Raw genomic sequence first — 16244 nt, 5'->3', positions numbered from 1 at the left:
CTTGGTCCATAAAGAGTTAAAGTGGCTAAGAAGTTGATGGATGATGAGGACTTGGTTCATCTTTAGAATCGAAATCTGTAAAGAGGATGTTGGTTTAATTTACTCCTTGCACTCTCTTTATTTCTTTCTTGATGAAATTGTTCCTTACATTTGTGCAACTTTAAGCATTATTATTGCAGCACATATATATCCTAATACCCATCAAACCCCTTTCACAGTGTAAAGTGGTACATACAGTTATGAAATTAGCTAAAACTTTCATGTTTTCTAACATTACAACTTTTTAGGTAAGTCTTGAATGGAACTGTAGAGAATGTGGCTTGATAATAGTTTTCTGGAGTGTCTCATTCAATGTAGTGGGGTGTTATAAATTTGCTTATATTTTGTTTGTTTGATTTCAAGTGATGTATTTGAGGTAATTGAATAAAACGATAACACTATATTCTAAGTTTTTACTTTTACATTGGTATTTACAAATAAGTTGTGCATTATTTTAATTTTCTTACATATATATTGTTATATTCTAGTTCGATATTTGATGTTCATATAATCATTTAATGTTACATTCTATTTAGAATGTTCTACATATACAAACATCTTATAGCATTATTCTATAAGAATATTAAGTTGTAACTTGAATATATACAACCTAATTAAATTATTCTGTTAGAATCGTATGTATATTCAGAATATTAAATATAACATTAGAATCTTATGTAATATAAGTTCATTTTATATGTTATAACACAATTTAAAATATTACACTTTAATATCAGAATATTTCATACAATTTCATAATATTACATATCAATTAACAACATATTATTAAATACTGTAACCTTGTGATATATTTTTTATAATACAAACTTGAAATTTGGTTTTTAGTCTATGAGGTTTTAGAATACGTTTCAACTTCCAGAGAAAAGTTTGATATTTATCCTAAAAGTATTCATTTCATTTTATAAACTTATATGTTTCTCACTCGTTTAAAAAGTTTATTAGTCTAGGTTCCTATATATTATTTGGTTTCCTACACACTTGAAGGGAATGATGGTCTGAATTAGAATATTTCATCTTATAATATAATATTACATCATATTACAATCTTTCGGATTATTACACATTAACATTATAAACTTTTCTTTTCTATAAATCATTTTTTTTCTACACTATTCTATATATTCCTATAACGCTATAAATTGTAAATTTAGACTATTACATAATATTACATATAATATTAGAATTTTACATAATGTAAGTTAATTAAGAAATATTCTACATATAACTTATAAGAGTATAAAAAAACCTAATTCTAACTAAGAAATATTTTGTTAGAATATTATACATATAACTTAAAATATCCGAGAACCTTATTCTATTATAATATTCTACATATAACTTTTGAAAAGAGGTCATATATAATATTATTATATTAGAATATTATATATATACACATTATTTACATTTAGTAAATAAACTTATTCAATTAAAAAATGTAGAACATTATTATATTAGAATATGCTACATGCTACATATAACTTAGAATATTCTAGAAATTCTACAAGAGTATAAAAGAACCTAATTTTAATTAAGAAATATTCAATTAAAATATTCTACATATAACTTAAAATATCCGAGAACATTATTCTATCGTTATATTCTACATATAACTTTTGAAAAGAGGTTATATACAATATTATTATATTAGAATATTCTATATGTACACATTATTTACATGTAGTAAATCAACTTATTTAATAGAAAATGTAGAACATTATTTTATTAGGATATTGTACATATAACTTAGAATATCCTAGAACATTATTCTATAAGAGTATATAAAAGCCTAATTTTAATAGAATGTTACATATACAAACTTTAAATATAAACTCATGTAATATAAGAAAGATGTTACTACATTACATGACATAAACTAAAACATTACAAGTACTATTCTTGTAAATACATAATTGAATATCAACATTATACATCATATATTCTAAAATTACAACTATAATGTCATATGTACTTGTTCATATTCTGTTGATGCGTCTTGATTAGATGACGAGCTATCAGACGAAGTATCATGAAGTATGACTTTTTTTTGTCTTTATCTATTTCCGATGATAGAAATTGTTCAACATTCTTTCCTTTAGGATCAAAAACTCATTTTTCCCTTGATTTAATAGTTTCTTAATTTCAACTATATCAAAACATAAACCATACTATTATTAAAACAATAAAACTATGATATAAACAATCAATTTATTATACTAAAATATTCTAACATTCTGCAAATAATTAACAATATTAAAATTGTTTAATAAATAATTTACAATTAGAGAATTTATTTTATTTTCACATTAAATTTTACACAAATCTAATATGATCAAGACATTATTAACAATACACAAAGTAGAATCTGAGATAAAATAACAAAAAAACATAACTGTCCACATGGTACTGACTCCAAATAAAGTTTATGTTCCTTTAATTTCGATTAGTAATATGTAGTATAATTCAAACAAGAGATTTAATATTATATAAAAAAACAAAAGATCAGATAACCTAGTCACCTAATCAGACCTTTATGTTAATAGAGGTAGTTCTAAATTATATGTTATACAATACTATATTACATTACGTCGTAAGTTTCAGAGATAACTATACAGTGAAATATCTTGATTATAATACATCTTCGAAGATACAGTGATTTTTGACTAAAAATATATTATAATCAAAACACATAGATTTATAGAATATCTCAGAGATGAATATATTAACTCAAAGTTACATACAAAGATAAAATCAATGATTATAATACATTCACTCAAAATCACACACAAATATATAACAGTGAAGAAATTATAGTATTATACGTTACCTGGAATAACTCTGGATGCACACTCTAAATCCGATTGTGTAGAATAAACCATTTGCTGGAATAAAAAGCTTCGGTTTCTTTTATTTAGGAATATTTGACGATCCAGAACTTGATCTAGTTTCATAATCAGAATCACAAGATTGAAAATCCAGATGAGAAGGAATAAGAAATTGTGTTAAATCAGAATGCCTAGAATATTTATGTATTAAACCTTATTTCAATGTATGTGTAACGCATTATCTAATTAATCAACAAAATATCATTAGAACTCAAATTTTACTAATCATAATACTTAGAATATTACATATTTTTCATCAGAATATGACACATAATTCCAGAATATATCACATTCCTTCATTGTTAATCAAGTACTATCACAATACTTTACAAAAAAGGTTCAAAGCAGAGTTGTTTCCAACAAAAGAAGAATGTGTAAAATAAGATATTACACATTATTCAACAAAAAGGTTCAAAGCAAGTTGTTTCCAACAAAATCATAATGTCTAAAATCGTAATATGACACGTAATTTCACAATATTTCACATTAACTCATCAGAAAAGGTTTAAAGAAAGTAGTTTCTAACAAAATAACATCTATATAAAAAAAATCAAGATCTAACTTATCAACTAAGAATATGTATAATATTAGGTTATCAGGCACACATTTACTTAACTTCGATTAGTAATATCTAATATAATTCAGACAAAAGATTTAATATTATATAAAATACAAAAGAATAGACCTAATCAGACCTTAGGTTAACAACCACTACCAACCTGAACAAACAATTTCAGCTTTAAATAGGTATTAAACACTAATCATTGCTACAGTAAACAATTTCAAAAAATATTTAACCGAAACTACAATAAACAAGTTCATTCCTAACTCAAGCTATAGTGAATCTGGATCAAATACAAACCATAGCTACAATAAACATTTTCAGAAAAATAATTCACAATTTAGAATAAACAAAATAAAAACTTCCTGAAGCCTATTGCAAGAGACAATTTATAATCTATATTATCTAGAATATGAATCTAAATGTGATATTGTCGGACTAAAAATACAGAGAAATGAATTCGATTATGTCAAAATAGAATAACAAATCCTCAGATTCTCAAAACGTATTATAGTCAGAAACATAAAACCAATAGATTCCATTACAGAGTATCTTAAACTAAAAACCATAATTTCATCAAAACATAATACTAATCTATCAAACCCTAGTTTGCTAATGTAATGTTAGATTATGTGATTAATCAACAAATTAACATAAAAAGTTAAACAAACTATTAATCGAAGAGTCATTTCATATACTATTAAGATATTCAGAGAAGATAAGATCTAATTTATCAAAATCTAAAATCAGAAAACCTGTAATAGGGGTAATTTTCTCATTTGGAGAGGTTTTTGTGTTTGAAACAACCACGATCGATGTTTGATCTGAATAAATCGATGTATTGAAGAAATAAATCTCGTCAATTAGGGATGCGACTATGGATTTTCGTTGAATTGTTACAGAACCAAAACTTGGGTTTTTTGTTGCGAGTTCTCGTTGATGGGGCAGATTTCTAGGGTTTTGTGGAATAAGATTGAGAAGATTTGGGTCGATTTCATATTCTATGGAATTACGCTTGAGAAAAATCCAAATCAAGAAAAGTTTATGGGAGAAAGAAGAAGCAAATCACGATTGGGAAGAAAAGAATAAGCTCTCATATGATTTGAGTGCAAAATGACAGAGCTATCCCTCCTGAGTCCTGATCCATAGTTAATCACAAACTTTGACGTATTTTCAAAATTGTCACCGCCTACATCAGCCTTTTATAGTGTTTTTATGTTTTATTCCTAGCCACTAAGTATTTGAGATGAGTGATCAAGATTTGGTCCCTTTGTCTCACAAAATTCATTTGTCTCACATGAACCTAACCCTATATATATATATATATATATATATATATATATATATATATATATATATATATATAACTCGATAAGGCTTGCAAACTCACTAATTGAAACTCAACTCGGACTCATTTAAACGAGTCTTATATTTAGGTTCGAGCTCGGCTTGGGTTCGTTTAATTCAATCACAAACCGAGCTTTTAACGAATCGATCATGAATACCTTAGCTCACTTGCACCCATACTCCTCGTGATCTCAAGAAGACCAAATAAATTAAAAAGAAAAAGTGAAAATGTTTGATTTTTCTTTTTATTCAAAAAACTAGAAACTTTATAAAAACCAAAGTGAAACTGGTCTTTTTAAAATCATTAATTTCTAGTATAACATATAACTTAAAGCATCCACAATGATGAGTTTAATGGAAAAATTGAATGAGATGAAAAGTTCATGTGTCATTTAATGAATGAAACTCTATGAGATGTTACAGTGACATTAAATGGATTTGGAGTTCAATGACATTAAATGAATTTGGAATTCAATGACCATTAAATAATTCAATGAAAAAAAATTAATTCTTAAATATTTAGTATAGATTATATTTTATAACATTCTATTGAACTTTGTAGAGTTCAATACATTATAGAGAAAAAATAATAATAAAGTTATATGAATTGTATAAAGATGGATAATGACGCGGTAATCTGTTAAACTCTATAAAGTTCAGTGTATTATGAATATGAATGCCCTTATAAAAAAACAATTTATAACGTAAATGGGTATAAAAAATTTAATGTTTTAATGAGTGTTACAATCGAAGACAAACAAAAACCATTAGTCAAAAGTAAAATGGAAGCACCATTACCAAGACCAATATGACACAATTACATGTTTTCCAAAATTTACATTAAAAAATTAACATCCAACTGTTTGCATGAAAAAGAACAAGCAAAGAAACAAAATAAAATAATACATTCTCCACTTTTCACTTTGGTTACCCTCACCAGATTTACACCATACACCCTTTTACTTTCCAAATATCCAAAACTCACCCAACACTTCCCACCATTCCCATTCCCATTCAATCTTGACCCAATCTATCCAATACCTCAGCAACATGTCTCATCGATGGTCTTCTTTCTGGGTTACTTTGAGTGCACCCCATTGCAATCTTCAAAACCGCTATAATCGCCTCTTCTTTATCAACATCTTGCCCTAACCCTGGATCCAATACATCTGAAACCGGCTTTTTTTCTTCAATACACATCTGAATCCAATGAACAAGATCCATCTCCTCCGCCCCAACCGCCACCACCGGCGGTTTTCCGGTGATCATCTCCAATAACACAACCCCAAAAGAGTAAACATCCCATTTTTGTGAAGGTTTCACCACCTTGAAAGCTTCAGGTGCTTGATACTGAGTCGCCGGAGTATTAGATGTGGCGGCAGTTGGGGTGGTGTTGGAAGCAACTTCTGACACCACCCGGGTGGATTGGACCGCCGGTGTGCTGCCTCCGGCTATGTTGGCGAGGCGGCTGAGGCCAAAATCAGAGATTTGGGCCTCCATGTTTGAATCGAGTAAAATGTTTGATGGTTTTAGGTCACCATGGACATACTTTTTGGGACTAAATTCGTGTAGGTAGACTACACCTTTAGCGGCTCCTCTCATTATCTTCAAACGGGCGGACCATGCAAGCGGCACAAAAGATGGCACACCGGACTTCCCTGAAAACAACAACAGACTGCATCAGAACAAGGTGTACTGTGTTTGACATGCATTACACAATCTTGTACACATGACAAAACAGGTTGTACAGTGTTTAACATGCATTAAACAATCCGTACGCTTGTAGGATATGACAAAACAAGTTGTACACTATGACCGAAATAGATAACAATAGGACAAATTAATACAAAAGCTATAAAATTGGTAAATTACCATGAATTGCAGTGCCAAGATTGCCATTGGGGATATAATCATAGATAAGCAACTTCTCATCAACCGACCAATAGTAAGCCTTCAAAGTTACGATATTCGGATGTTTAATTTTCCCAATTGCTTCAACTTCCGTTTGAAATTCTTTAAATCTTTGAGAACCACCTTCACCCAATCTTCTCACAGCCAAAGTAACCCCATCTTCAAGAACAACTTTATAAACAATCCCAATCCCACTCTTTCCCAAAACAAAAGCCGAAGCCTTTAAAAGCTCATCTAAATCAAACCCTAATTGTGAATCTAATGCGACAAGATCATATTGTTCAACATGCTCGGATAAAGTTTCTGATTCGTCTTTTCTAAAACACAAACACTCGTTTCTTCCCTTACCTTTTTTCTCATTCCCATGTTTCTTTCTACCACAAAAACAGATTCTTGAGTAACAATAGGAGAGGATCAAACCAATGAGACAAATACCGATCACATCACTAACGATTATAGCAATCACACCGCTTTTACTCAAACCTTTGCGACCCTTTTCGGGAGATGAATCGGAAGGATTGTTGGTAGGGAGGTATGGAAATGAAGAAGGTGAACTTGCGTCGTTTGGAGAACAGAGGTTCTTTAATGGCGGACCACATAAGCCAGTGTTTCCGATGAACGCTGTGGGGCCACGGTTGACGAGAGCTCCGTTTTGAGGAATTGGACCAGTCAAGTTATTGTAAGTGAGATCGATGTAAACTTTTTCAGGAAGATTACCGAGGCTAGATGGGATTGAACCATTGAAGAAATTATGAGATAAGTCGACAGTTCCTTGCAAATTAGACAAGTTTCCAAAATCTTTAGGGATCGAACCAGAGAATCGATTGAACGAAAGGTTAAGTTCTTCGAGAAAACCCAAATTGGAACCAAACCCATATGGGAGAGAACCAGTGAAATTGTTTTGGCTCAGATCAAGACTTCTTAACCTCTTACATTGAATCAATGAAATGGGAATCGACCCATTGAAGAAATTACTTGATAAATCTAGGGTTTGGAGGTAACTAAGTCTGCTGATTTCATCTGGGAGAGACCCAGATAAAGAATTGCCGTATAGAACCAAACTTTGAAGCTTTTCGGCTCTGAAAAGCTCGATAGGCAAAGCACCCATGAACTTATTGCTCCTCAAATTAACATGTCTGAGCTCAGAGAGAGATCCAAGAACAGGAGATATGAACCCTAGAAGCTTTTTCTTGGGAATACTAACGGAAATTACTTTTAGTTCTTTGCATGCAATGCCATTCCATGAACAAGGGGTTTCATCGGAATAGTTCCAGTTGTTTAAAGATCCTTCAGGGTCTTGTGTAATCAACTGTTTGAAGGTTAAAAGAGTGTAGCCTTCATCGTTTAAAGAAGCTACATGAACTATGAAATGGGAGTTGCATAGAATCAAGAAGATTGAAAGAAGAAAAGCAGGTGACAACATATCAAGAAAACCCCAAAAGAAATATGACCGTTGGAGATTGGGGAATTTTGAGATTTAATTTGGTAAGAACCCTGACCTTTGAAATGAATCGACAAGAAGAGCAGCAAGTGGAAAGTTGCAGTGAAGAAGAAAAAGCTTGAAAGAACAGTAATGGCGTTTGTAGAAGACTCCAAGAGAGATAAGAGTTTGTGTGTGAAATAGGGTGAGTGAGCATGGACTTGTTGGAGAGGTGGAAAGCATTGAAGAAAGGTAAAGTCAATTTGTTTCAGCCTACAAGACATCGGGAATATAGATTATTAATATAGCTCCATACTTTTCTAGGGGGGAATAATTTTTTTATCGAATATAAAATTTCTTTCTATTTTTATAATTTTTTGTCGAAATTATATAATTGGTCCTTGTCGCATGTTAATAGTTATGTATTTCATACCCGAAACTAAATTTTATTATACCAGAAGGAGTGGAGTGTGATTTTAGCTGATGTGGCATGTGAAACCGCAATGAACATTGCCCTCTATACGGTTTGGGGAGTGCGGTTTGAGGTGTGCGGCCAAAAATGGGAGCGATTCTCTCTCTCTCTCTCTCTCACTCTTCCTCCCTCTCTATCTCACTTATTTCTCTTGCTTCTTTTCATGGAATATCACTCTTTCTGTGTGGTAAGGGAGTGTGGCAAAATGAGGGAGTGTGGCACCACTCCCTCCACCCTTAGGGTCGTCACTATCGTTTTATTTTGTTTCACATGTGATCCCTAAGTTGGTTGACGTTATCTTTTTACCATTAAATGGATGTGAAAGTACTTTTTTACCCTTTATTATATATCATGCTTTTATTTTTAGATTATATATCTTTTATTAGTTAATGGGCCCATACATTAGGGTGTATAGAATTTAATCCGATCCAATGTGAATCGACGGACTGTATCCAATCAGAATTGGATTGTATCGGTTTTGAAATTTCAAAATCCAAATAAATTGGAATGGTTATTAGATTACCCCAAAAATCAAATAGATAATTGAATTGAACCGTACCAATCCAATATTCATCTAATTAGATATCCAATTACCATCTAATATTATTATCCAATTAATATTTGAGAAAATGACAAATATAGCCAATTCTCTTAATGTTTTTGCATGTTTGAACCTTGGTCGAAGTTAAAGATTTGAAGTGTTGTTTGTTAGTCTCATTTAGTGTAACTGTGTGCAATTTTAGTTTTAACTGTCATAATTATATTTGGTTATTGTTTGATAGAAGATGAATTAGTATTGGTTGGATAACATATAACCAATCAAAATATCTAATGGATAAAACCAATCCAATCCAATATCTAGTTGGATCAGATCGGTTCAGTTATATATAACGAATTGGATTGGATTAGCGATGAGAAAAGACTCATAATAGCGATAGTAAGCAATGTTAGCAATGAACGGATACTAATAAGTAATTACATCGAAGAATAAAAAATGGTAATTACAACGATGATTAAAGCGATGAATATTAATGAATATACTTTAGAGATTATTGTTTGTTGTATGTGGTGAAATACTATGTGCGAAGTTGAAAATATATTGTGTGATGATAATTTAAAGGATTGACCTGTTAGGGGATTTATATGTGTTAAGAAAACCAAACGACACTTGTCAATAATCAGAACAGATCTGATGACCTTTGTTAGGAAGTAATGTGGATAATACACGAAATCAAAAGTACACAAAGACACGGTATTTATGTGGTTCGGTAAAAATGGATTTTTATTCAACTAAATTAAACTTGATATATAATCAAACTAAAGCAAACAAATGCAAAGAATTTGATTTAAGCAATCAATTTAAAGTACTTCCACTTAGATCTGAATCCTCTTATTTTCCTGTGGTTGATTTATTAAAGTGCAACTGATTTAACAAGTTAATTACCGATTTTATATAACAACTAATTATCTTGATCCGATGAACTAATACTAATAATTATTAAGCAACTAACACAATGATCATGTGATAGCTAACTAAATAACCAATTAAATATCTGAATTATGAATGAACCGATCTAGTGATTTCTCATCAATGGTCATGTCAATTAATCTAAGCATAGCATGGTTATCTAATACTTTATTACACATTCAAGTTATCCACTTTATAACCTAACCCTAGGATTTGGTCAATATCTAGTCTTAAGAGTTTGTCGTCATAAACAAAATAAGATGCAAGTCAATATAATCCAATTGGTCTTCTAAATTATATTAAACTCAATTATAGGTAATAAAAACTGAAACTTTATTATATAAGGTAAACGATCAATCATACATAATAAATAAAAAACTTTATACATCCTTCTAACAAATCAAACTATATTATATGGGTCATCCACATCTAAGCGGGTGTAAAAGGGTTTGAGCCTGTAATTGTAACCATAAAACAAAAAACAACCATTGAAGTATTTCTAAACATCATATCTAAACAAACTGAATGAATACACAACGTTTCCACGCTTCGATCTTCAAAATAATGCTTCAATAGCGTTCTTCAACCTTGAAATCGACCGAAAAGAGTTATGGACGACTTGTATATTCTTACCAAAGGTTTCCCTTGGTTGCACGCCGAATTAGGGTTGAGAAATCGCATATTGATAGTCTTATCTCATTTTGGATCTGATGGGGAACGACGCGCTTCTTCGTTATTTCTAGTCTTTTTCATTTTTCAGTCCTTATCAGTTGCAGATCAATTTCAGCTTCTTCCTTTTGCTCCAAGCCACAAATGTGATTATAATTATCTAATTCAAATCATTTTTAAGTATATATTTTTAGTTATATCATTTAAACTCTAAATATTAAGATAATTACCCCAAAATATATGACTAAATAGGGAAATATCACACCCCTGAACTATTGTGGTAGCCACTGGTGCATTTATGTCCACATAACATACGTTTGAATAAAATTTCAATCAACTGAAGCCAATTTCGGTTGGAATTTGCACACTTGTGTGCGTAAGAGAGAGTCTTGTTGTTATAAGTCTTATAATATTTAGAAACCTTCATACTTATAAACTTATTTCCCTTTCAGTCTACCACTTATGTAGGATGACTTAAAAGCCATGTGATATATTATCCGACTCTTTTAAGGAGGTACTTCACTTTGATGATTAATTTATCATTCACTTGAATCTAGTTTGAACGTTTTAACATACAAAAATGAAGGCATCACTCAGAATATCATAACTATATAACATATTATCCATTTTAATAATGTCTATTGTTAAAAATTTGTGTTAAAAAAAGGGGACACAATATTTTAGAAAAATGGGTAAACCAACTTTGTAACACTCGATAATTTCCAAGGTATTTATAATATTTCGGGTTAATTAATTGTTATGATTTGGGCCTTGAACCATTGGATCCTTTCTTATTGGGCTTAGGGGTGCAGTACGCGGGGCGTACCACACTATGTACGTTGGGCGTACTAATGAGGAATGAATGCGGGTGCCATGCATGTACGCGCTACGTACAAAGGAGTACGTGCAGCGTACATGGCCAGTCCCCAAGACCCTAATATTTAGGGTTTTAACACTATTTAAAGAACATTATGACCTAAGGATCTTCTTTACCAGCCTCCCTCTTGTCCCTAAACAGACTCAACGAAACCCTAACCCCATTGTTGAGTGTTCTTGAGCTTGGAAGGTCTTTTGAGTGCATTTTGGTGTGTTTTATCTCGTTTTCAAGGAAGAGAAGGTTGGAGCAAGGTGGTGGTTCAAGGAGAAGCTTGTAGATCCGGATTTTCTGCTCCATTTCTAGCTTGTGCAAGGTGTAAAGCCGTGATATTGATCTTTAGAAGCTTAGATCTCCATGTTTTAGCTTTTGGACCCTTTTTGGTCCCATAGATGAGCTCTTGTGGATTACTTTCGTTTCTGAAGCTTAGAGTTGCTACTCTTGGTGTTCTTTGGGTCCTAGAGTCATAAAGTTGCAACCTTTGAAGCTTTAATCCTGCCCTGCATGAGTAATGGCCACTTTCATGGAAGTAGATTGTCATATTTCTAGTTTGGGCCCATTTGGGGCATGCAAAGCCGCCAAGTTGTGGACTTTATGGGTTAATATATTGTATATAATTTAGATCTGTTTTTGGGTCTCCTGGACTGAAGTGGTTAAGGACTTATTGGAGAAAAGGCTTAATGGGTGAGTAGGTTGGGCGTACAAGCTCGTACACCCAACGTACAAGCCATGCAGCGTGTATGCTTAGCGTACAGCCGGGTACGCCCCGCATACTCAGGCAGTTGGGCTTGGCATTGTTTGGGCCTCGACTTGGGCCATTTTCTTGGATCTTGTTGTTTTGGGCCTTTTAGGCCATCTGGAATTAAGTTTTTGGATTAAGGAATTTTAGTGGGCCTTAGGGCAAGGCCCATTTGCAGGTTTGGGCCCAATTTGGAAAATCGGGCCATAAGTGGGCCTTTGTGGATCTTTTGGTTTTGGACCTTAGTGGTTTGTGGTTTTGGGCCTTAGTTGTGGATCAAGCTAGGCCAGGGGTAAAATGGTCATTTTACCCCAAGTATGGATTTTTGGTTATAGTTTGGAACCTAAGTATTGATTGGGTGTTATTTTGTACTGATAGCTCGGGGAGTCGTCAGTGCAGCAGCTAAGGATTTTTTTCTGTGAGATTCAGCATTTGAGGTGAGTTTCCTCACTGGGTTTAGTGGGTCCAAGGCACTAATGCCGACCCTTCTTGGTTATGCTAGGTTGTTAGGAGTCTGGATGACCCTTGCATGTGTTATGTGTTGCTATGTATATCGGGCGGGGCTCGATGACTGGAACATATGCTAGTGTTTATGATCATTATATGTGTTAGCATGTTTAGGTGATATTTTGTATGTGTATAGTGGGCTAGGCCCAATGACAGGCGAGGCCTGAGAATAACATATATGTAAACCGAGCGGGGATCGATGTCGGGCGGCGTCCCAGCATGTGGTTTATTATGTATGGTATGGGGTAGTTTGGGGAACTCACTAAGCTTTGTGCTTACTGTTTTCAGTTTATGTTTCAGGTACTTTCGATTGCAAAGGGAAGAGCTCGAGTTCACTGCATCGCACACACCATTGGGATTCCGCATATGATATTTTACTCTGATTTTTATGACATTTGATACATTGGATATTTTGAGATGTATGAATGATATTTGGAAATACTATTTTATCTATTTTAAAAATGAAATTTTTGGGACCATATTTTGGGATGTTACGAGTTGGTATCAGATCCTTGGTTTGAGGGATTCGGGTACACTCTCGGGTGAGTTTGAACTCAAATTAAGGATTTGTAGAATTTTTAAAAGAAAAACGTTTTATAAAAACGATTTCTAAAAAGAGATAAAGAGTGTGATGCATGCAATCGACCGAGCTCAAGTAAGTTTTCCCAAAATACTCATACATGTTATTTGATATGCTTGAATCTATGAATCGCATGCTAGTTAGGGCTAAGGATCTGCTCAGTTTTGAATGATAGAATGCTAGGAGAGATGCCTTTATATGCTTATTGTATGAGCTTGTAGACTTTCATGATAGTACTGATCAATCAGTGATAGGATGGCTTGATTAGGTTATGCTTGGTTCCGATACTTGATGCCCGCATGCTGCTTGCTTTGTGCTTTTAGGAGTTCTAACTAGCTTCAGCTAACTAGTAAACGAATATGCTAAGTTACATATCATGGGAACTAAATAATTTTAGAAGGTTAGGTTTTAACTCTATTGTGCAACTCTTATTTGAGTCCAACTGTTGTAGTGTGAGACCTCTCATTCGAAGAATTATCTAGTTTTAGTGATATGTGATGGTATTCGTGAGCTAGTTAGAGGGAGATAGCGGGAGTTCCTTCTGCAGCTGATGGCGGAGAATGATATGGAGATGCCTTAGGAAAACCTAGGAGGAGATCTAGCGCTAGGAGCCTTATTTATGAGGGATGGATATATGGATTTGGAGTAACCTGGTTGAATCAAAGCAATTCTTGAGGAAAGTACGGATAGATGTGGAAGGTAGTATGGGCCCGTACTACTAGAAGCAGAGGATCTGTGCTCGATTCAAGGAGGTCTGCGTTAAAATCAGGAAGCTTGTAGGGTTGTGATTCCCCGGTATACTTTGGTGTGTATTCTGATAGTTTTGTGGTCTATTTTTAGTATGGTGGTATTGTGGGGCAGGCCAGTCGGCAGTTCTGGTGTCGGGGAGGGTTCGGGATTAGGATATGGAGCTGGGCAGCTCGATGAGCAAACTAGGGAGTTTCTCTCGTAAGAGGTTACTCGTTACATTCTCGATCAGACTCCTGTGATCTTCGGCTCGGTAAATGAGGGTATCTTGGAGGTTTTGGAGGAGCGGTTGAGCTCTTTTCGTTCTGAGATGATGGCTATAGCAGGAGCTCGATCTTTGACATTCAGGGAATTCCAAGCTTGTGGAGCTCCAAACTACCATGGGGTGAAGGACCCCATTGCAAACAGGCGTTGGCTAGCAGATGTTGCTAACGCTTTCCGCACCAGTCGTTGTCCCGAGGGGGACAAGGTCAGACTAGCCTCCTTCCTTTTGAAGGACAGGGCTCGAGACTGGTGGGAGGACGTAGGAAGTGTTGTGGGTGATGATTTTTTTAATGGGGTGACCTAGGATGATTTTTCGACCAGGTTTCGAGCTGAGTTTGCACCGATTATTGTGGTGCAACAGTTGGCGCGAGAGTTCCAGGATCTCCGCGCAGACTACTGAGACGGTGTAACGCCCGTAGATCCGGGCTAGTCAATTTAGAGACAATGAGCATCAAAAATGAGTTTTTGATGGAATATTTTTTAGAAGGAGTAATCTTAGCCAAGTTGTAGAATATTTCACAAGGGTTCCGTACATATAAAGAATGCCTAAATCCGAGTTATAACGAAGAAGTTATGGTCCGTCGAAGTTTCGCGACAAAACCGGCACGACATTACGCGACGCAAATAGTGAATTTACTATAGATGACTTTTTGGCCTTATTGATCTAAACAAAAGTTGAAGTATACGTTAAACCGAGAGCGTGCATAAAAAGAACGCCCAAATCTGACTTCGTATGAGGAAGTTATGATTTTTCTAAGATTTGGCCTAGCAGTACACGACCCGAAACTCGAATTTTAGATCGAGCAGTTTTTGGCCAACGCGACCTAAATGAGAATTTAAGATCTCATTAATAGGAACTCAACGACAAAAAGACAGACGAAAACGGAGTCCGTATGTAGAACTTATGAATTTTACGCGGACATTTAACAGTGTAGTCACCTTCCACTGTTAAATTTAAGATCGGTCAAGAATTAGTCGATAAAGTCAAAAGGAAAGTTGTAGATCTTATTTTTACCTACGCGTGGATATAAAGAACGTCAAAAACAGAGCTCGTATTCGAATGTTACGGATTTTAGTAGTCAGAAGTGTGATGTGCGAAAATGGGTGATGTGACACAATCTTGGCCATTGCTTTCTCCCCAAGTCTTGCCACCAGATTGTGACATGTGGCACCAAGTTCAGCCATATTTCACCCTATAAATAGAACCTCTCCCACCCTCATTTTCTTCACACATTTCCCATTCTTTCTTCTCTCTACACTCTCTCTAAACCTCCCAAAAACTCCCCTAGCGCTAGAAGAAAGCCCCGGAGCGCTCGACGGCTCCGAGAAGAAGAGCTTTCGGCTCGAAAGTCCTGCACCTGCAGAGCCCGACTTCTAGCCAAACCCCCTCGTAGGTAAGATACGCCTACCTAATTTTTAATATAGCTTTTATTTAAATATAGTAACGTTATTAGGACCTTATAATAATTATTTGAGCTATTATTATGGGTTATATAAGTGTCGTTAAAATATCTTTTTAACCACTCGCGGTACGGGGAATCCGGTTTGAAGGGCCGCCTGGGTTGTTGGATTTCAAAAGTGCTATATGCCAAAATGATCCTGCCCTCCGGTGTTTTATGTCTGGCCCCTATCTGTATATAGTGGTTGAAAAATATTGTTTAAACACTTATATAATAATAATAATAATAATAATAATAATAATAATAATAATAATAATAAGATTAATAATTAGTCACGGTAAA

The 16244-nt window shown here is 33.9% G+C and overlaps 1 protein-coding gene across 1 annotated transcript; it reads right to left on the bottom strand.

The window, feature by feature from the left end:
* Positions 1–5660: 5660 nt before the first annotated feature.
* LOC145131958 (Leucine-rich repeat protein kinase family protein) lies at positions 5661–8456 on the bottom strand. The gene is made up of 2 exons (XM_079066602.1): positions 6724–8456; positions 5661–6509 (listed from the first exon to the last, which is right to left on the bottom strand). Exons 1-2 carry the CDS (start codon positions 8183–8185, stop codon positions 5866–5868), a joined length of 2106 nt encoding a protein of 701 aa, XP_078922728.1. The 5' UTR covers positions 8186–8456; the 3' UTR covers positions 5661–5865.
* Positions 8457–16244: the final 7788 nt, after the last annotated feature.

The sequence above is a fragment of the Lactuca virosa genome, chromosome 8 (genome assembly GCF_052849685.1).
Source record: "Lactuca virosa cultivar CGN04683 chromosome 8, Lactuca_virosa_CGN04683_v6, whole genome shotgun sequence".
NCBI classification, from domain to species: Eukaryota; Viridiplantae; Streptophyta; class Magnoliopsida; order Asterales; family Asteraceae; genus Lactuca; species Lactuca virosa.
This window is presented reverse-complemented; position numbering and strand designations above follow the sequence as displayed.

Bases quoted from the DNA above. Each gene is read 5' to 3' on its own strand.
- LOC145131958 (XM_079066602.1), bottom strand. From the start codon at position 8,185: ATGTTGTCACCTGCTTTTCTTCTTTCAATCTTCTTGATTCTATGCAAC. The intron at 6,510-6,723 runs GTAATTTACCAA...TGTTGTTTTCAG, and splicing joins TCTTGGCACTGCAATTCATG to GGAAGTCCGGTGTGCCATCT.